This window comes from Plectropomus leopardus, chromosome 10 (assembly GCF_026936395.1).
Source record: "Plectropomus leopardus strain MGB_pleo_1.0 chromosome 10, ASM2693639v1, whole genome shotgun sequence".
NCBI lineage: Eukaryota > Metazoa > Chordata > Actinopteri > Perciformes > Serranidae > Plectropomus > Plectropomus leopardus.
The window spans coordinates 24,605,548-24,626,507 of NC_142185.1; the positions used below are offsets into that span (position 1 = coordinate 24,605,548).

Consider the following 20,960-nt stretch of genomic DNA (forward strand, 5'->3'; position numbering starts at 1 on the left):
TTCCTGAGGCTTCGCTAAGCTTGTCAATCAGTCAAAAGATGCATCAATTGGTTTTGTTTTTGTTGCCAAATTTTGTATTAAGTCTCAGAGTATTTATAAAGATACTATCATTCTGCGAACACATTCTTTTATGTCAACAGGTATTATATTACTATGTTAGATATTCTTTTCAGACTGCAGAGTTGTAGTCATTTATTGCATATTGTATTGGCATTTTTTTTAGTACGCAGTGTGAGAGTTAATATCAAAGCGAAATGAGTCATTTGAAATTAGACAACGTAATCGGTTGATATATAGAAGACTGCAGTCATTTACTTTTACAAAAATATATTTTTTGTAGTCCTCACTGCAAACACACACACACACACACACACACACACACACACACACACACACACACACGTGTGAAAACGTGACATTATAAACTGTTTCCATGATAACACTGAAAACATAATGCCTAAAAACATCTGCCCCTGCAGCTGAAACCATTCAAATTGCGTTGGAAAGTTGAAAATCTCATAGTTTAGACACAATTTAAATTTGTGAACCTTTCCAAAGTCATTCAGTGTTTTGTAGAGTGTAGAGGTTATGCTCAGTTTTAGAGGGTTAGATTTAACGAATACACACAGCTTCTCAGTGTTCGCCCACAGACTGTATGTTCCTCTGAATGCAGTTTAATTAGAAACCAGTTTAATCATCGGTAGCATGACAGGAAGCAATGAGGAAAAATAAACTTCAAACTGACAAGAAAGACTACAAAAATATCCATTAATGGCAGGTATAATATACATATTATTCAGCTCTTTTTGAAAAATTATATAATCTCCTGCTGGTCTGCAGCCCAGGTTTGGAGGACCAAACTCGACTTATTAGAAAATGGATAATAAAATTGCAATAGAATCTAAGTTTATAAAAGTGCAAATAATCATCAGTCATCAAAGCAAAGTTATGAAGATAACCCATTATTCGTAAAATTTGTATAATAAAAAAAATGCATTTGCATATTAAGGGGAATTATGCAGGCCACACCCATGAGGTTAATAGCGCTGAGAGAAAATTACTTCATTAATCCTGCTGAGTGATGAGACATTTTGATGATGAAATAACAAATCCTGCTGAAAGAAGAGTCCTGCAGTGACAGTAAAGCCGTCATTATTTTTATGTGTCTACTTTTTGGCTGCCCGTAAAGGGCGTAGTATCTTTTTATATACAGCAGAAAAAAAAACAGAATTTACAAATCGTTTTGCAAAAAAAGCAAAGCAGAAGCAAATTAGCCCAGAGGCAATATAACAATAGAAGTCCAACAGTAATGCTGAAATAAGACCAGACAGAAATGAAGGTGAAATAAATGAGATGATAAGCAACAATGTATTAGAAAAAGGACAGGTGATAATGATAAATAGAATATACCAATAAAAGTAAATACAAAAAAAAGCATATGAGCAGCAGACACAAAATGATGATGACAATAATCATAATATAATAAATAACAATAGTGGTTATAGGATATCAACTCAATAAAAAATAAAGATAAAGTGATGACATCACAAAACCAAGGTCATAAAAATATGTTTTTTTAAGTAGTTTTTAAAGCGGTCACTGATTCTGACTGATTATGTTCATCCTATATACAAGCAATGATATCCACTTTATTTATTTATTTTTTTGTTTTAAATTAAAATGTAGCCAGTGTCATAATGAAAACCCTCTGTCCTGAAAATGATATGAGTCATTTATCCTTTGATATGAGTAAAGCTGATTTGGGGAGGGCTCACTCAGTGGACCATTTCAGGCCCCAGTCATATCAAAATATGAAATATAATAATGATAGTTAGCCTGTCCCCCCAAAAAGTGAGGCACTTGTTTTTTTTGTAATTTTCTTTCATTTTTCAGTTTATGTTAACATATGAAATATGTTAAAAATAAAAATGCACAGCCAACTGAACACGAAGGCCTTTTAATTTGTAAAAATGGAAAATTAATAAGTGTATAAGTATATAAATGAGTAAAGAAATCAAATAAATAATAAAATAGAATCAACAAATAAATAGGTGAAAAAGGGTGTTGAAAAAACATTTTTGAGGATTTCATGAATTTTAGTCCAAAAAGGAACCACTGAGTGACACTTCCAAAAGATATGGAAGTCATTTGTGTCATTGTGTGGCAGATTATAATCTCATATTACCTGATTTTACACGACACTGTCTAAACTCAGCGATTGTTTCGTGTCCTCCGCAGCTCTGGCATCGGGTGGCACGATCCCCATCACATCTCTGGATGGCAGCAACCTGCTGTTCGCCAACACCTCCGCCGGTAGCACGCCCAACCTGGTGCCAACGTCGCTCTTCCTGAACCCCCCGAACCTGTCGCTGCTCAACCCCGTCAGCCTGGTGTCGGCCGGGACGGGCGGGCTGCAGGTCACCGCTGATCATCATCAGGCCGCCTCGGCTGCTGTGCCTGTGCAAGCCTCGACCATTACCACTGCCTCCAAGGCTCAGTGAAGCCAGTCGGGCTGCGTCCTGAATGAACGCCCTATTCCTTACGTCGTGCACTACTCCTTTCACACCATGTAGGGAATAGACGGCGTTAGATTTTAGGCTCTGCGCTTCACTAACCACCCCACATTCTTTCCATTGTATCTATCATTATTTAATCCTTTTGCTGCCACCAAAAAGAAAACAACCTCAAATGAGGTTGAGGTTGACCTTTATTTTTTAGTTTGTTTCCTGTCTTTTCCTTTATGATTCTTGGATGTTTTTTTCCCCACAAACAGTAGCCAGATGGACACTGTTTTTGGCCTGCCGCTCCTCATGAACCTTGAAAAGTGTCCAGGAAGACAAAAGTCCTCGGCACCATCAAGCTGTTCACATTTTGTATATATCTATATATATATATATATCCTCCTATTTCCAGGTCAGAATTTTCTCTGAAATACTTCTAACCAAAAAAACTTTAGGATTTTGCTCTTTTAACATTCAAACTGATTTACTACTAATTTCACAATAATCATCATCACTAATGGGGATTTGTGTGTCACCCCATCTTTAATTATCTCTTTCGGGTTTTTTGGACAGGCCTTGACGTAAATCATATCAAAGTTATATTGTAGAGACTTTTTTTTTTCTTTATCTTTGCTGTTTGTTTTTTTGACATTTTCAGAACTTTGTAAGTCTAATATTAAGTTAAGATTCAACTATCACTTTTTAATCGTGGTTATAAGGCTTTAAAAACAAGTAATAAGTGGCCGATATAAAGGTTATCATTGCTTTAAGGGTCAGAGAGCCGCGTCTCTCTGAGTCTCTCTTTCTGGAAACACTGAGTTTTACATTTTGCTGCGGCGGCACAGTCGCCCCTGAGCTTTTGTAAAACGACGGTCTGGATGCGGATAATAGACACTGATAGAAAATGACTGAAGACATTGCGTTTAGAGCTTTATAAAGAGTTGCGGGCATGCAGTCCCGTGTCTGACTGAGGGCGGTTTGTTTTGGGTGGTGGTCCATTGGAAAACTGTACATTATGTTTGGATTCAGAGGTAGAAAAAATAGACGTCTGCATGTGTTGTCTACAGCTCAGGCAGGTGCTGAGAGTTCAGTAACTGCATGATCCACAAGGCTCTGCGGCTGACTGGTCTGTTTTGGGGAGGACTAGTCAAAGGGCGTGGTCGTCATACCAAATGTATGATGGCGTTGGCTAGATGGGGTTATTGTATTGTGTTTTCTTTTACTTTTTTTTTTTAATAGTAGTACCGTCGTATCTACTTGTGCACAGTATCTGTACCAAAAAACTGGATTGATGAGCTGCAGTCTGCCTGTTTTGGGAGGAATGAAATTCTGTCTTTATTTTTTTTTTTGTCTGCAGTCGTTCGACTGGCTTGCGTACTTTAAGATATACCAAAAATATTTGTTAAAATAATTGCTGTGTGTAGTCGGTGTAGCTTAGTCTAGTCAATATATTTATGAGTACAGAATCTCTCTTCATTGTCAACAGAATATAGAAATGCAATATTTTGATGATCATTTTCCAAAGATGACCTTTTCCTTTTTTGATTTGACAAAGTGTCTCATGCTCGACTTTTTAATTGGCAGCACAACTGACCAAAAAGAGCGGGACTGGCGGGTTGAGGCACGAGAAAGTAGTTTCCTTTTACTTGTTTTAAATTGATCACCGGGGCCTCGCCCCTGACGCCTGATCCTGGTTTTCGTTCAGCCATGTGATGGCTTGTTTTCTGTTTTGGCCGTTTTGGTAGCAGTTTTTTACTTTTCTGAAGCATAATGGAAAGGTTCTGTTTTTTGGTTTTCTACTAATATTCAGCCATAAAACAACAGCTTGAACCAAAGTGGTTTTCCTCAGTAGTTGCTGTGCCTGTCCGAGCACGCCGTTCACACGATCTATACTCGCCACTCTGCTGACAAATGATTTTCTCCCACCTTGGTCATTACCGGAAATTTCTGATTTGGTGCTGCTGGATGAGGATCACAGAAACTTTTAGCTTTAACAACCTGCTGCTGAAACTCCCGGTGGAGTTGAGCTGTTGAGAGGCCTGCATGCTTTCCTATAGCTTTATGACTGCACCCTGTGAAAATCAGGTTCTGTGGTTTCGACCCTCCCGTCAGGAGGGCTCACTTTTGTAAATGCATAGATCGGATCATTAGATAACACACTCCTCTCAGCGCCGACATTTTAAACCAGCATGCTTTGAAACAAATGTGCTGCTGCTCCCGAAAATCTGACAAGTTTAAAAAACCTGCCAAATTATCTGTCACGTGCTACACATTCAACGAAACCCCACATCAAAAGTAGCGTTGCAGTGCTGCTTCCAAACAACAAAATGAACAGTGACGATTGAATCACTGAGACTGTAAGCAGTGAAATCTGTCCATGTTATCCTCTTGTGTACTTCTTTTCTGTCGTTGAATTATTTTGACTGAATATACCTCAGCAGCACTTAAACATAAGGTTCACCTTTAGGCATTTCTGTGTATAAAACAGTGTAGAATGTATAAGTACTGTCTGGCTCGCCATTCAAAGTTTATACTGATACATAGGAACCACACATAAAAAGGACAACCTACTACTGCTATTTTCTAGTACTACTATCTATGGGGTATTTCCAGGTTTAAATATTATTTTGAAATCCTTCTTGCCAAAGTAAAAGCCTTTCTCTTTGCAGCTATCGGCGGGTGTCTGGCTGCTCACGTTGCTGGTTTCCCCGTCTTTCAGGCCGCAGCGGGCCTCGAGGACTCAGTCCTGTTCCAGTGCTGTTTGTAGTTACTAAAGAGTCGAACTAGCAAGATGAACCGTCGGCACCATAGGATGTTACTGAAATATTTATCTGAGGAAAGAATTAGAGAAATGAACTTTTCTTAATTCTATACATATAAATATATATATAAACACGTGTAAGATATTCATATTTTATATTTGAACCAGTATGTTATCAAGACTGAATGTAGTGTTTATCATGCTTACTCGGAAAAAAAAAACTCCCCTAAATCTTCCTTTTTATTATCGGAAATGTTTTTTTTTTTTTTTTTAACTGACAAGACCAAAAAATAAGAGATGAAATCTGAGACCACGCCTCGGTCCTGCGTGAGTCGCTGACACCCGCGTCTGTCGTGTGAGGTCTTTTCAACAGGAAGTGTTTGTTCAGGCGCTCCTGACTCTGAAGCATCTGATCTTAATCTTTTTTAATATTTTTTTTTCTTTGGGTTTGAGTCATTGTGGACTTGATTTGTTGTGCTGTCTTTAACAATCATTTGATTTTTTTTTAATATTACTTTATGCCTTTAATTGTTTTGTATAGTGTGAGAGGGCAAGATCACTGGCTTTCTTAGTTTGACAAAGAAGATTAACATTATCATTTATGCCTTATTGTTACGTAGAAGACATGAGCATTGTAGCATTGTCGTGTGTCTGTGAGTGTGTGTGTGTGTGTGCGTTTGGGAGAGCGTGAGCTCACCTGGTGCATTGTTTTCACTGAAAAAAAACAGTGTACTCTGGGCATTTTGGAGCATGGGATGATTATGTTGCTACCTATGTTTTTTAGGTGTGACTCAGACAGGTGGATACCTGTGAGAAAAGCTTTACTAATAATTCCAGCAGGTGGATGTGTGTGTGTGTGTGTGTGTGTGTGTGTGTGTGTGTGTGTGTGTGAGTGAGTGTCTTATAAAGAGAGAATAGGGAGGGCAGTCTGCAAACCATTATGGTGCATTTTTTTCCATCTTCCAGCGAGTGTTTGAGTGATTTTTTTAAAAATGGTGAGACATGAGAGTATTTATTTTTGTGTTTGTCCAAAGGGGAGTCTCAACTGATTAACCAAAGCGTAGAGGGATAATTTGGATTTTTTTAAGTGGGGATGTATGAGGTTCTTATCTATATTCTGTGTATTACATACAGTAGATGTTGGTTGGCACACCTCTAGTTTGGAGAAGCAGGCTGGGCTACCGCCACAGAAGCTAAGCAATGTAATGCAGTGGACAAGGGCAACAACACAATTTATTTTTGTCACCTAAGAAAAAAAAAGAAGATCAATTTCAGTGTACACTACATTGAGAGTATTTTCAGCACTATACCTTGCTGTCAGACAGCCCTTTCCACTGTTCTACCTTGAACTACCTGCTAATGCCAACGGCGGCTTTTTAAATCTCCTGCAGAGTGGTCACCAAAATAACAGGCAGTAAAGATGTAGCTAGCCTGTGTTAATGTGTAACTTTGGTGAATATTAAACAACCCTTTTAAATGCAAAAGACACAAAATGACACAATCTAATCGAGGGAGCAGCAGACCAGCAGTTCCCATGTTCAGCGAGCTAAAATTTCTTTTTCTCAATGGAGTCTGACTTTAAAGACAACTATATAACAACTTCAATTTGTTGGAAATCACTCTGACATTCAGATAAAGCAGTGGAAATATTCTTAATACAGCATACAATTAAACTGTTATTGGTTTTTTTCAGGTGGGACTTCTTTTAGGTGGCAAAAATGCTTTTTGTAGCGGCCCCCATCCACATCAATACATTGCTTAGCTTTCATATCTGACACAAGCCTGCTTCTCCAAACTGGGGGCGTGCTGACTGACATCTACTGTAATACACTGACTATGGACCTCATACAACCCCGCTTAAAAAAATCTGAACTATCCCTTTAAAGCAAGCCAGTTTATGGTTTGTAAAGCAAAAACTGCAGTTTGTGATAATAGTACGACTGTTTATCTCTAATAACTGTAATAATTGACACTGTCGACCTTTTAGCCACTGGCTTTGCTTTAACGCTTTAGTTTCTCTGTGTGATCCTGAGATTTTTTTCAAGATGCTCTCGTGGATCCGCCATGCATCGAGTTGTAGTTTTGTCGACCCACCACACTGGTTTGCTGGTTTTTTAACGCTGACAAAAGGAAGTGTGGAGCACCAGTTAAGGCAGAAGGAGCTGTTGTATACCTCATTTCTAACTCAAGACTGAGTGAAACCTGCTTTAATCTACTTATAAGATAAAAAATATTTTAAAAAATCACAAAAAAAAGATGAAAATACACAAACGTGTCAGTGGAGAAGCCCGTTCATACCTGTACTTTGTGAAGGGTTGTGGAAAATGCCACCACGAGAGGGAGACAGAATACATACCAGTGCTCATGAATGTCTGCTGTTTTTTTTTTTTCTTTTCTTTTTTCACAATTTGGTGTTTTTATGCTGCACACTGGTGGAAATAATTTGTTGTAACTTTTGAGATTTAACTTCAGTGTATCCCCTTACTGTCAGTTGCTTTTTGTTATAATTCTAGACTACATGTTTGAACACTTTAAGTTTGACAATCCTATCTTGATTTTGTTTTTATTCTCACAAGTGCAGGTATGTGCGTGTCTTCCCACGTGACGGTGCGCTGTCGCAGCCCGCTCTCGCTTTCCTGTGGTACCAACATTAACCAAAGACTTCTAACCTGATTGTATACGAACGACACCCGTCTCTCAGCCCATCCCCGCCTCACTGCTCAGCATCAAATCCCGGGCTGCACGCTCTCACCCGAGCTCCCTTCTCCAATTCATCTGGTTTATTTTGCTTTTTTATTGCATGCGAATGTGTATCCGCCCCGGACAACACTCCGGCGTCCTGTCGGCGCGGCGGTTTCAGTGCCTGTGGGCGGGGATCGGAGAGGAGAGGGAGGGGGTCGACCGGGAGCTGAGCGGGCTTCTCCGACAGACACGAACCAATCTGGTGGTAGCTGGGTGATGTTTGTTAATACACACTGAGGGTTAATCCTGTGCACACTGTACATGCTCAGGACTCTGTATGTTTTGTCTGTCTTGAGCGCTGTTGCTAGGATGCCCCCACCCCCACCCCACCCTCCTCCTCCTCCTCCTCCACTTTCTCTCTCTTTCTCAAGGACTGTGGTGAAAATGCTGTTCCTGCCTCTCACAGTGTGTCTGTTTCTTCCTCCTCATCTGTACACTGTATAGTCCCAGGACATTTTACCCTGTTGTCTCCAGGAAATACACATCCTGCGGTCGCTAAAACCTTCACTGCTGTGCCCTCTTCTCCTCTTCCTCCCCTTCTTCCGCTTTCTCCTTTCGACATCGTCTCTTCACTACAGACTCTGATCAGCTGTGACACTATGCATCATGGTCCGTCACTCTGCATGGACTGTGTCCCTCCGGCTCAGACCTCTAGCCGACGGGCTTCAGTGACACTTTGTTTAATGCTTTACTCCAAGCGAGGTTGTAGGACCTCGCAAGCGCTATCCCAAAGCAAAAATCCAAATATTTAACTTTTGACAAACGCAGATACCAAAGATATCTCTCTGTCCTGTGTCTTTTCTCTGTTTTTTCTCTCCCCTCCACCCTGCAGCATGTGTATTAAGAGACAAACCCAGCACTGGCTTTAGTCCTAGCCTCAGTAATTCCAAAGCTTAGATGTATATTTTGGTATATTTCTGAGAAAAACTTGCGTGAAAAAAAGCGTCTGTTTCTCGTTTGTTTGTTGTAATCTCTTTTTTCTGTCACAGCATGGAACTAATTGCAGAACTGTCTTACTCTTGGTAGGTTAAAGATATAGTATTTTTGTATGTTTTTGGGTGTGTCATGTGTGTGATTTATCAGTTCACAGCCCAAGTGACCATGGCTTTCAATAAGAGGAAAAAACAAAAAACAAAAAAAAAACAAAACAAAAAAAACAACAACAACCATGTACATATTACGTCTGTGTATCTCAAGAACTGCATTCTGTAAAACATTTACTACTCACCTTGGAAAGCTTGGGCTCATCTAAAGGAATGTGTCCGCGATTTATTTCCCTTTTTTCTTATTCTGCAGTCTGATGATAATTGTCTGTCCAGGACTCGTAATGTAAAGAGTCCTGATTTCCATCATGGACAATAAAACTGAGGGACACTGCTACGATCTGACTACAAGGAAAACTTAAAAAAAAAAAAAAAAAAACCTAAAAAAAAAACTGCCTCCAGTCACGGTGGCGTAGAACTGAAAGATTGTGTAGGATTTTTAAGTATGTGAATCAGGATACATAGTAGATTTTGATGCATTTGTCTGCTGTATTTTTGTTTGTTTTGTTTTTATACACATATAAAGATAATCTTTTACTGTAAATGTACAGTTCTCTTTTGTTGTAAACATCATTAAACCATTTTCCAAGTGTTTTGACATGTGCCTGGTCTTTTATTGGCATTCAGTATCACGATGAAGCATAATGATGTGATGATTTACAGCTGCCAGAAAACCTTATCACAACAAATTTTTATATAGTGCCACATAAGATCTAAATTTTAATATATAACTAAAAGTAAACTCAAGACTTACCTTTTATTATTTTAATTGATCTTAATTTTTTTTATTTATTGACTATTTATTTATACATTTTAGTCTGTTTTATTGTTTTACTAGATGGTCTATTGTATTATTTTTAACATTTCATTTACCTTTTATCTATTATTTAGAGGATTTTATTTATGTACACAGGTGTGGCTATTAGATGTGTAAATTCAAAAAAATGGAAGAGTTAATGGTCTATCTGGTTGCAGAAGCTCATGCTAGAATTACAATGATTTTCATTATTTATTCATTTATAATTTTCTTTATCATTTGGTTCATAAAATGTAAAAGAAAGGAGAAAAGGGTGTATTATAATATTCTGGAAACCCAAGTTAATGTTTTTTTTTGTCAAAAAACCCAACGACATTTAATTTACTATCACTTAAAACAAAAACAACTTCATCAAATACTAGTTTTTAAGAAACTGGATTGCGAGGATGTTTGGCATTTTGCTTGTTATATTATTTTAACCACTGGTTCTCAGTTTAAGGGTCCTGACCCCCACTAGGGGTCCCCAAAGCTCCCTGGCAGGTCCCAAACATTTGTTAAGATGTGTAGAAAAACTTTTCTTGAAAATAAACAGTAGCCCTATTTCAACATTTCATTAATCCCTGTTAAAAAAACTTAAATTGTTATTTTAAAAATTCAGATTACAATTCAAGATATAAATTAAAACAAGTCTTAAAGGATAAATGGTTGGTGAAAAACTGAACACAAGCTAAACACAAAACTAAGAGAGAAAATACTGAAGTTGATGATTGTTAAAAAAAATTAACCTATATATATGTGTGTGTGTGTGTGTGTGTGTGTGTGTGTATATATATATATATATATACATACATATATATGAGGCAATATTCACAGAAAACATTCTGCTCAAAATTAACCTCAATTGCCTGTTTTACTTGTATTTATTATTGGTGAAATGTTTTCTGATCTACACCATAGCCGAAACATGCAGAAACATGGCTAAAGAAAGGAAATGTTAAGTCAATGATTAAACAAAAAAATAATAAAATAAAATACTTAAAAACGTATAAGTCAAATCTTTAATGCCAAATATTTGCTAACGTGTAATTTTTAATATGATATAAAGTTGCAACTGTTGGTTGCTGTCCAAGTGCAAGTGGAGAGAGTTTGAAAAGTTATTAATCAGCATTAATCGGGTAAAACAATATTTAAGTAGTTTTTGGGGGTGTTTCGCTGCAGCAACAAGTCTGGGATAAAATCACTTTGCAATATAAAGCTTCAAACTGTTAACAGCGTGCTGTTTAAATACTATGAGCGATAAAATAAAAGCATATCTTCTTTGTAGCATCCATGTTGTTTCCACATAACGACTGAAAGCTCATGAACGCATCACCTGCTCCGGAAATGGTACAGTCCGAGGCGCGCGTGCCTGCATCACAACTGTTGAACTGCTAGTTTGTGTTGGAGTCAGATTTCTCGCTATGTTAGCACAACAACACATACATTAGCATGTCAGAAACGAAAGGAGAAGAAAAAGAGGGAACCGGGAAGGCCTGTAAACACAACTAATGATGTAAGGACAAACTTTTTATGTCTTTTTTGGTCAGCTGAGAAAAGCTGCTCCTGGCCGGGCTGAGGAGGTGAAAAAACTTCACAGCTAACGTTAGCCAAGAGGCAGCTAGCTAGCATCACATCACGTTATATGCGGGATGTTTTCCAATACTGGATCATTTATAATGACCAAAATATTCAGATTTTAACATATGTAATGTTTGGTCTTCAAATGGAGAGTAACAAAACAAACGAATGTGGAAATCATGAGTTACTATGCCAGTGGTATCTTGGCATAGTATTTTACTCACAGACGTCATTTTCTTAAAATCTCACCCATATTGTTTCTCTAAACAAGATAAAATCATTTCAAAATCACAGATGTATTGCAAAATCAAAAAAGCCTTACATTTTCCCAACTGTTGTTTACGTCTCGTGATTTATTATTTGCTTTTATAATTGTTTGACGCTGTCTACACTGTAAAATCTGGCAAGTTTGTTTTATCTTAAAAAAATTAAGGAAAAAGATTGCCTTGAAAAATGTAAGTAAATATAAATCTTAATTTATTTTTACTTTATATCTAATTGTTGTTAACTTAAAATTAAGGTATATTTACTTAATTCAATTTCTCACTTTTAAGTTGCAACTTAAAAGTGAGAGACTGAATTAATTCAGTCTTCCTAAGTTTTACCAACATCAGTGAACAAAGTATACAGTACCATATAACTGTATTCTGCTGTTTGAAAAGTAGTGAATTATGTTTGCGTGTTTTTAAATATGTTAAGAAAACAGAAATCACAGATCTCCTGACCTTGTCATTGGCAAAATCTTCATCATGATCAAGGTAAATAAGACGAACTTGGTTTACTGAATACTTAAAAAGAGCAAGGTATTTCACTTGTCATTATTTAAGTTGCAACAATTTCAGAAAAATTAAGGAAATACAGCTAAATTTCAAGTAAACTTAACACTTGGATATAAAGTAAACATAAACTAAAATTCATAGTTATATTTACTTTACTTTTTCAAGGCAATCAGTTTCCAAGATTATTCAGGATAAAATCCAGTTGTCAGATTTTACATTTCATTTCATTTGTTTGATTGCTGCCCTCACTCATCTTAGCTTATGTGAATGATATAACTGTTTTTTTGGACTGTTTGATATCAATGTCCAAGTTCACAAAAACAAAACAAAAATGTAACAATATGTGTGTAGTGGGAGAGACGGCGCATGCACATGCATTGATATGAGTAAGGTAGATTTGGTGAGGGCCCCTTCAATGGAACTTTTCAGGGGCCCCGCCTGCTGCTCTTGACCGTGGTGGACTTCACTGGGGGGATTGAGGCGGTGGAGCCGAGCCGTTGGGGATCAGAGACTCATAGGGATCTTTGTCCTTCTCCTCAGCTGAGGTCGACTGTACAGGAGAGACACAAAGTTTACACCAGCAGCTGTTTATCTGCTGACATTAAGTGGGAACCAGTCTGCGTGTTTTCATTCCCACTGACCACAGATCAGTTTGACAGAGGAAACTGTGAGGCAGAGGTGATGAGGCACCCAGATCCTGTCAGTAACACATATAATAAAATGTGCGAAAAGTTAAATTTAGTTTTATTTTATAAAAGTGTGTTACATTTTCTGGTGTTAGTAGCCCACTTCTGATATAAAACACTGCAGTGTAGTTTGCTTTTGCTCAACAGTCATGGTGTGACAAGCTGTATAATTAATGATTTGTTTTTGTTTTGTTTTTGTATTGAAGGCCAGCAGACATTAGGCCCCTGAAGTCATATCGGATCTGACCATAATCATAAGAAACATGTCCAAAGTCTCCAAATAGCAAATCATTCTGGATCACAAAGAGAAAACTAACTTCTGAAAAGGTGTTTTCATTTTAAATGCACAGTGTTTTTGTTTCTCATGTGAAATCAAAAGTCTATAGAGTTATTAATATAATGTTATGTGCTAGTATGTGTCACATGCTACACTAGTGACTCGTGTTTCATGATGTATGTCATGTGTTGTGACATTGTGTTAGTAAGAGAACCTACTAGTACTTACTTTAAGCCCGACGATGGTTTGTTTTTCTAAACCTAACCATGTGCTCTTGTTGCCTAAACCTTGCAGTGATTTTGTTGCGTAAACTTAACGAAATAATCCTAAAAAACAAATAATTTCACCAGCATATTAAGTTTGTTTTGAAAAAAAAGTATTTAGTTACCTAACAACACAACTTCAAAACAACAAATGCCACCATCGTAAATGTTGGAGAACCCTAAAACCCATAAAAAACCAAATGTCTGCAAAACACTGTGACGTTAAAATCCACACAAAGTAAAATTCTGAAGTTGTTTTTAAAATATCGTCAGCCCAGTTTTCCTCCCAACCAAAATTTAACATCTTTCTGTCTTATGAGTCCAGTGTCATTTTCACATCTGGTGTCTGACCAAACATGTCCAAAGTCCCCAAATAACAAATAATTATGGTTCAACAAAGAGAAAACACTTAATTAAACTATTTAAATAGTATTTTTTTTAAGTTTAAGAGCAGTGTTTTCGAGTAATTAGTTACATGTAGTAAAACTACAAAATACATGTACTTGTAATCAGTTACAGTTACTGAGAAAAACATATAATTACATTATATGTAAGTTTTGTAGAAACACTAAGTGGAACAAAACATTTCCTTTGATCTTGAATATACCCACAAAAAAAGTGAGTGCAGCATCTTACCTCAGATTTCTTTTTCTTGCCTTTTTTCTAGAAGAGATCAAATTCACACAATGATTGACAGTTAAGGCACCAGAACAGACGAGAACCTGACCTTTAAAAGACTTCAGTGACTTACTTTTCCTTTCGACAGTTCAAGCACATGGTACGTATCAGTATCCGCCGGTCTGGTGAGCTCCTGCAGAGGAAATATAAATTATAAATAAATACTTTACAGCAGAGTTTAACATCATCTGGTGGGTGAGAGCCCTTCTTACCTGGTAAATGCCTCCATCATCTGCCTGTTTAATCAGTGAGAAAAACATAAGACATCGAAATCTACATATTCAAGTATAATAATACACATGTATTCCCATAAATAGCGTTTAAATATCTATCAATTTACAGTAAAGAAATGGAAACATGTTGACTTACTGGCGCTCTACCAGATGGGACGGAGGAAAACTACACAGAGAGGAAGAGAAAATATACAACAAACATATTTTATACATTAACACTTTTACATAAGAGGTCTGCAGCATGTTCAAGTAATTGATTAATAATGATGAAGTGGCATCACAAGTTACAAGAGTGCAAAATTACGTGTTTCAATTAGCACTAATTAACTGATGAAGTCAGCTGTTGAACAAAAAAGTCAAATATTTTCAGGGTTGAGCTTCTTTAACGTGAGGATTTGTTGCTTCTCTCTGTTTTATATCATCATAAATTAAATATATTTTTGGGTTTTGGACTGTTGGTTGGACAAAAAAAGCAATTTGATGATGCTGTCATCCATTCAGGGCCTTTGCATTTTTGCTGTTTTTTGACACTATTTAGAGAGTAAATTAAATAATAACAATTGTTACTGTTATTTAAATTGATAAAGAATAATTGTTAGCACGTTAACACCTGAGAAGCTTTAACTTTAACTAAACTTTAACTAAAAACTTTGGGTACTTTTACTTGTTGAATGATGTTGCAGTGTATAATTGCTTCTAAAAAGTGTCATCAAGTAGCTTTATGTTAGTTAACTAAACAATTAATCGACTTCTTATTATCGTTACCTACAGCCTCCGTCTGGAGCCGGTCCTTCCTGTAGCGACTCACCTTTTCTTTGAAGAAGAGCGCCGTGGCAGTGATGCAGTAAACAACCAGGAACGCATCCAAGAAGTAGCAGATGACCGGGTGAGTGAAAAAAAATTCTGCAGGACAAACACACCAAAGAAATATTATAAATATTTTATACAGAATATTACTAAAGGGTTTCATTATTTCTGTTTAGTGAAACCTCTCCTCGATTAAATACATTTCAGAGGGAAATGTTCATTTTAATCCACAACTTTTATCAGGTATCAGGTGCTTGCAGATCCATATTTACATAGATAATATCAAGTATGACCAAATTTATCATCCACAGGGGATAACAGAACAATTTAAATTGAAATTCTGCTGTTTTTACTCCACTATATTTATTTAATACTCAAACTTTGACTGAAAGATAAGATAAACTTTTCTGCTCATAGTTGTGTCCTTTTGCAGAAGTAAAAATTTGAGTGGTGAGGCCAAGCGACAAGAAAAAAAAAGTTGTATAAATGAAATGTTTGTTTTTTTAAAAAAAACAAACAAAACAAAACATAAAATGTATACATTTTATACATCACTTTAAACTATGTCAATGAATTGTAGCAATATTTACACAAATGTATACATGCAAAAACAAAGTGTCCAATAATAAAACTGATGCAGGAACAAGTAGCTGTAGTTTATCCTTATACACATCATATAAATATGGGCACACAAAATACAAAAAATGTATTTAAAGAAATATATGACTGTTTTATAGTATGCAACAAATGTGCAAAAATATATGTAAATATAACATGTAATGCTTATGTATAATAATAAAGATAAGAAATAACACTGATACATACATGATAATACATAAACAATAATAATGTAGGATAATATATTTTGATACGTGTTTTATTATTTGTTTTGATATCATTACTTTCATTTGCTGTATGCGAAATGATTATTTGGGAATTACTTAATACAGTGAAAAAAAATCAACATCAAACAAGTGTAACCTCTGTCTGGTGGTAAAAATCATTTATCTTGACGGATCTGACATCAGTGAACAAAAATGAAAAATCTTCCAGTGAAGTATTTCACATTTTTTAGTAATATTAATTACTAGCACTATCTTACTGAATTTGAAATATTTTTTCAAACAGTATTCTTCTTTTGTTATATAGTATTTTGATTGAGATAAATGATATTATTACTTTAAATTACTGTGAGAAAAAGGGTTTGAGTTCTTCTCCTCTGGCTTCAGAAAAAACCTATAAATGTAGGACACAGTGTGTGTGTGTGTGTGTGTGTGTGTGTGTGTGTGTGTTACATGACACACAGGATATCCATTTAGCAACATAGGATGGAAAATAGCAACATTTGGGGCACATGAGAGAATTGAGTAAGACCCCCTGAAACAGGAAATAAGCGACATATCTGCAGTTCAGTAGATGTTTGAATGTGTGAATGTTTTCCTGTCAGTGCGATGATGGGCGCTCTGTGGTTCTGGCGAGGCTTGTTTATCTCGCCGTGCGGTCGAAACGGAAGCCATGTTGTTGGAGCGTCACCATTGGTGGTGATTCACTGAAGCTATAACGTCCTCGTCAAATCGTAATCATCTTAAGTTGCCTCAGGATGTTACATTTCGTCTTTGGTTTATTTTTATACTTCAAAAAGAAAAAATGAGTAATAAGCGTTGGTGAGTGGAAAGTTAAAGTGATTAGTCTGGCTGGTCAAATACTCGCTGTTAAAAGCTCTCAAAATTTCACCAGTTTTTTAAAATCTTGTTTTTCATTGTTATATAGATTTATGTAAATTGTACATTTTTTGTGTTTTTTTTTTTAATAACATACATAAAACATTCAACTGTAAATTGAAATTTAAAGTAATAACACTAAAGTGTAAATAACATTCAAAGATGAACATGAAACTTTATATATATGTAAAATAGTTATAATAATAATACTTTAATTAAAGTATTTTTTTTAATGTTTTGGGAAAAAATAACAAACATACATTGACATTCACTGTACAGACTTTTCCTCCTCCCTTTCCTCCCTGTCCCTCATCATGAACACCTGAACAAAATAGCCAGGAACTTAAGAAATGATACATTAGTGCAAACACACACACACACACACACATACACACACACACAGTTTCAAAGTAAGTTAAAAAAAAAGGCTGCTAAATATCAAAGAATATTTCAGTCTTCTCTAGTTGGACATCGTATGTGACCGTACGTAACATGTAACATAATAACAATACGTTTCCTGGACATTCTCCCTATTTAAAAAAAAAGTACTGTTAACTTTTAATTTCTCTTCAGGTCATTTTATTGTCACTTTTTCCTAATTTCTTGCACTTTTGTGGGCCGTCCCTTGCCTGGTTGCTCATTGCCTTTTTAGCCATGTTTTTAAAATAAATCAGTTTGCTCAGGTTTCAAAGGTTTAAATGTATGGGAAAGACTTCTTAACGCAGCACAAGAAAACAGACATCGTTCCAGGTTTCAAAGGGTTAACATAAAGGCTGGAAAACAGGGAGAACGTAATCGTTGAAAACTAAGGTGCTGGTACGCAGACTTCCTTGTCTTTAGACAGAGCCAGGTTAGCCGTTTCCCCCCGTTGCTGTTTCCAGTCTTTGTGCTAAATTACGCTAACCAGCTGCTGGTTGTAGCTTCATGTCGAACCGCAGACAGACATGAGAGGTTTTTGACATTTTGGGAAATAGCCAACAATTATGTAAAAGCTTCCTTGCAGAATTAAATAATTCCATTCGATTTATTTCGATAATTGTCTCTTTACATTAAATATGAAGCTACAACCAGCAGTTCATTCAGCAGCTAGTGGAGCTAAGCAAAACTCAATTCTTTATTTTTATTTTTATTTATTTTTTATGGCTACTGCATTTCATCAAATGAAAATATTCAACGTTTTTTGTGATGTATGATGAGATGTGATGTACACATTTCCCCAAATTCAGATGTTTTTTTTCTCTTTGGTAGAATTTAAGAAAAAAGTTTGAATAATGTTTGACTGCACAGCATTTAAAACAGACAGATGAGAAGATATGACACAACTCTCGTGTCTATACGCTAAATATGAAACTACGGCAGCCAGTTAGCTTAAATTAGCATAACGACTATAAACAACAACAGTGGTAAAATGCAAGACTGGCTCTCTCAACCAGCACCTCAGTTTTTGGATGGATTAAACCAGTGAGACATGATATATATATATATATATATGTGTGTGTGTGTGTGTGTATATATTTTTTATATATATATATATATATATATATATATATATATATATGTATATATATATATACACACACACACACATTGCATATACATATATATGTTCAGAATTCAGTTTGCCGAAGTCAGTGATCTTCTTAAAACACACTTTTATCGGCGAGCCTTCTCTGATTTTACTGGAGTTTAGGTTCCTTTAAACTGTCTTTTATTCCCCGTTTTTTTTTTCAGTGCTTCTGTCTGTTTCCTCTTAAAGCCTGTTGTTTTAATGGTTTGTCTTTGTAACTCTGTTTTGAAAACTGCTTTTTAAATTAAGATTATTATTATATTGTGGTATATTTTATAAAACACCCACATTTGGGGGCACAAATGCTGCTGGAAACTCCTCAGTGTCTCACTAATAAACAACATCTGTTTAATAGATGATATTGGCATAATCAGAGTAGCAAGAGCCTTATAACATAAGTCTATAGATATGTATATACACCGATAACGACCAACTGACGCCGAGTCAATAGATTGATAAAGTTGAGTGTTCAAAAGGTCACACTGTTACAGGCGTTCAGCCAAGTGTTAAATAAATTAACATGTCCATGAAAGCAACTCTGCTTCACACAGTATATATAGTGAGTTTTTCTGCTGAGGGAGTTTTGATGTTTTATCTCCATAAGTCGCTGCAGAAAACTGACCGCAGAAATTCACCTGTAGTGTTGTTGCACGAGGGCGATTATTTATTCATGCATGCTTTCTTGTAATCCCTTCATCATGATGAGTCTGACTGAAATACAAGACAGGACTTGAAAGTGTTTTTTGATCATTTTGAAAATATTTTTTCACAACTACGACATAAAAGCGAGTCTGGGAAACATCAAATGCGGATAAACTTTCTCATGGCAACTTCTCAAGGTTAACTTAAAAGAAAGAGAGTAATACTTAATGTTGACACCGCTGAATTGTAGTCAGACACATATAGATTTATTATAGACCAACATGTGAGTGCAAGACAGTTAATGAGAGGAATAAAATAACCAAAGTCCCCTTGCAGGATGTGGAACTTCAGAGGAAAAAGCGTTCATTATCTGTATCCGATTTCCATTTTTGCATCATTAATGAACAGCAAATACAGACAACTAGTCTCATAACATCGAAGGGAAAATATTAGTATTCTCTGGTCTTAATTTCCTGAGCAAAACCTCAAATAGCTCTACTTTTTCCATAAGATAATAATGTGTGGCAAAAATATCTCACTGTAGCTATTTTTCAAAACAGATATCAGATATTTACTGCTCTATTTAAGATATTATTTCTCACAAAAACAGCGAATGAACAAGTGATTTTAATTAATTTAAAGAATTTATGCCGCATGTTCTCTCAACTTTGCATCACTGAGCAGAGGAGGCCTGTGTTACCGAAGATAACAAAGATCATCTGGGTGATATGAACATCCATGATAGCAACCATTTCAGCTCAAACTCATTTGTAAAATAGCTGCTGTGTTTGTTAAACTTACCTTGGGCGGAAACAGGCGCCAGGAGCACGAACAGCACAAACACACCTGTCCTCTGTGAATTCATGACTCTCCCTCCTCGTCTCTCTGTCTGTCTGAATGGAGCTTTTCTGTCTGTCTCTCCTGCTTGTTTCTGGTTGCCTCACTCTGCGTTCAGAGGAAGTGGCTGAACGGACTACGTGCCGATGGACTGAGACGTCAGCTTTCTGAACTTCAAGCATGGCATATCCTTCAACACCCACATTAACTCTCACTGACTGTGTTGTGCTCAACTGTTTCCTCCTAAAAAAGTGACAAACATCTGTCCCTCAAGGCTAATTTGAACATCAGCGATGAGCTCCTCCGCTATGCCTCGAGATTATATAACAAGTTTACACGTACAATCAGGCCACATCTCAGATAAACCCTCAGTTATTTCCCCTGTTTAACATGTAATATGTACTCAGTTGATACAAACTGTAGTTGCAGTGTTTTTTAAACTTTTTTCAATGAATGTACCCCTTATATAAATAGTTTTTTTCAGTCAGGTAACCCCGACCAGCGCAGAATGGTGATTTAGAATCCACTGCTCAGTTCATAGCAAACCAAAACTGTCTTCATGCAGTACAGTGTAGGAACGAAAACCTGGTAATGAGTTTAAATTTTAGGACTCCCGGTTCTCTCGTCCCAAAGTCAGTGTTTTTTGGAAATGGGTTTTTGGTAAGATGCCTGAAATAAGGTCTGTGGTTAACACAAACTTAAGGGACTTGTAGGTTTTTTTTCTACGACATAAAATATGTCATTAAATACCTCACTTGCAAACAATGAAGCTTTTATGTATTTTGAAAAAGGCAGTTGCTAACAAGTGGCTAAATGAGACGACAGAACATCATCTCGCCGAGACGCACCAAACACGACTTTACGGCCTTAATGTTGCCACGACGTTGAAATCATGCATCTGTTGTGTAGTTTATTTATGGTCTAACATCAGCTGTTTACTCCTAGCATTTCGGCTTCAAAAATCATAAAATTGTTGTTCATTTGTGAAGATTAACTGGCTGAATAAAATATTTAATTATCATGAACGTTTGTTTGCAACAATAACGCAA

General features: G+C 36.3%; 2 protein-coding genes and 1 long non-coding RNA gene across 12 annotated transcripts in view; 2 read left to right on the forward strand and 1 right to left on the reverse strand.

Moving 5' to 3' along the window:
• The window catches only part of pou2f1b (POU class 2 homeobox 1b), a 33,514-nt gene extending 23,873 nt beyond the window's left edge, over positions 1 to 9,641 (forward strand). For all 10 annotated transcript variants that reach the window (XM_088083341.1, XM_088083345.1, XM_088083348.1 and 7 more), the window contains one exon: positions 2,239 to 9,641. In XM_088083341.1, coding sequence (XP_087939467.1) covers positions 2,239 to 2,501 — 263 coding nt within the window. In that variant the 3' untranslated portion in view covers positions 2,502 to 9,641. The remainder of the gene's footprint in view (positions 1 to 2,238) is intronic.
• Positions 9,642 to 10,848: 1,207 nt separating this feature from the next.
• Positions 10,849 to 20,036, reverse strand: LOC121949471 (T-cell surface glycoprotein CD3 zeta chain-like). Its single transcript, XM_042495165.2, has 7 exons — positions 19,876 to 20,036; positions 15,146 to 15,240; positions 14,474 to 14,503; positions 14,317 to 14,340; positions 14,178 to 14,237; positions 14,063 to 14,089; positions 10,849 to 12,750 (listed from the first exon to the last, which is right to left on the reverse strand). Exons 1-7 carry the CDS (start codon positions 19,937 to 19,939, stop codon positions 12,664 to 12,666), a joined length of 387 nt encoding a protein of 128 aa, XP_042351099.2. The 5' UTR covers positions 19,940 to 20,036; the 3' UTR covers positions 10,849 to 12,663.
• On the forward strand, positions 11,217 to 20,166 carry LOC148188527 (uncharacterized). The gene is made up of 3 exons (XR_015777655.1): positions 11,217 to 11,356; positions 15,109 to 15,223; positions 20,030 to 20,166. It is a non-coding gene; the product is annotated as an uncharacterized LOC148188527 (long non-coding RNA).
• Positions 20,167 to 20,960: the final 794 nt, after the last annotated feature.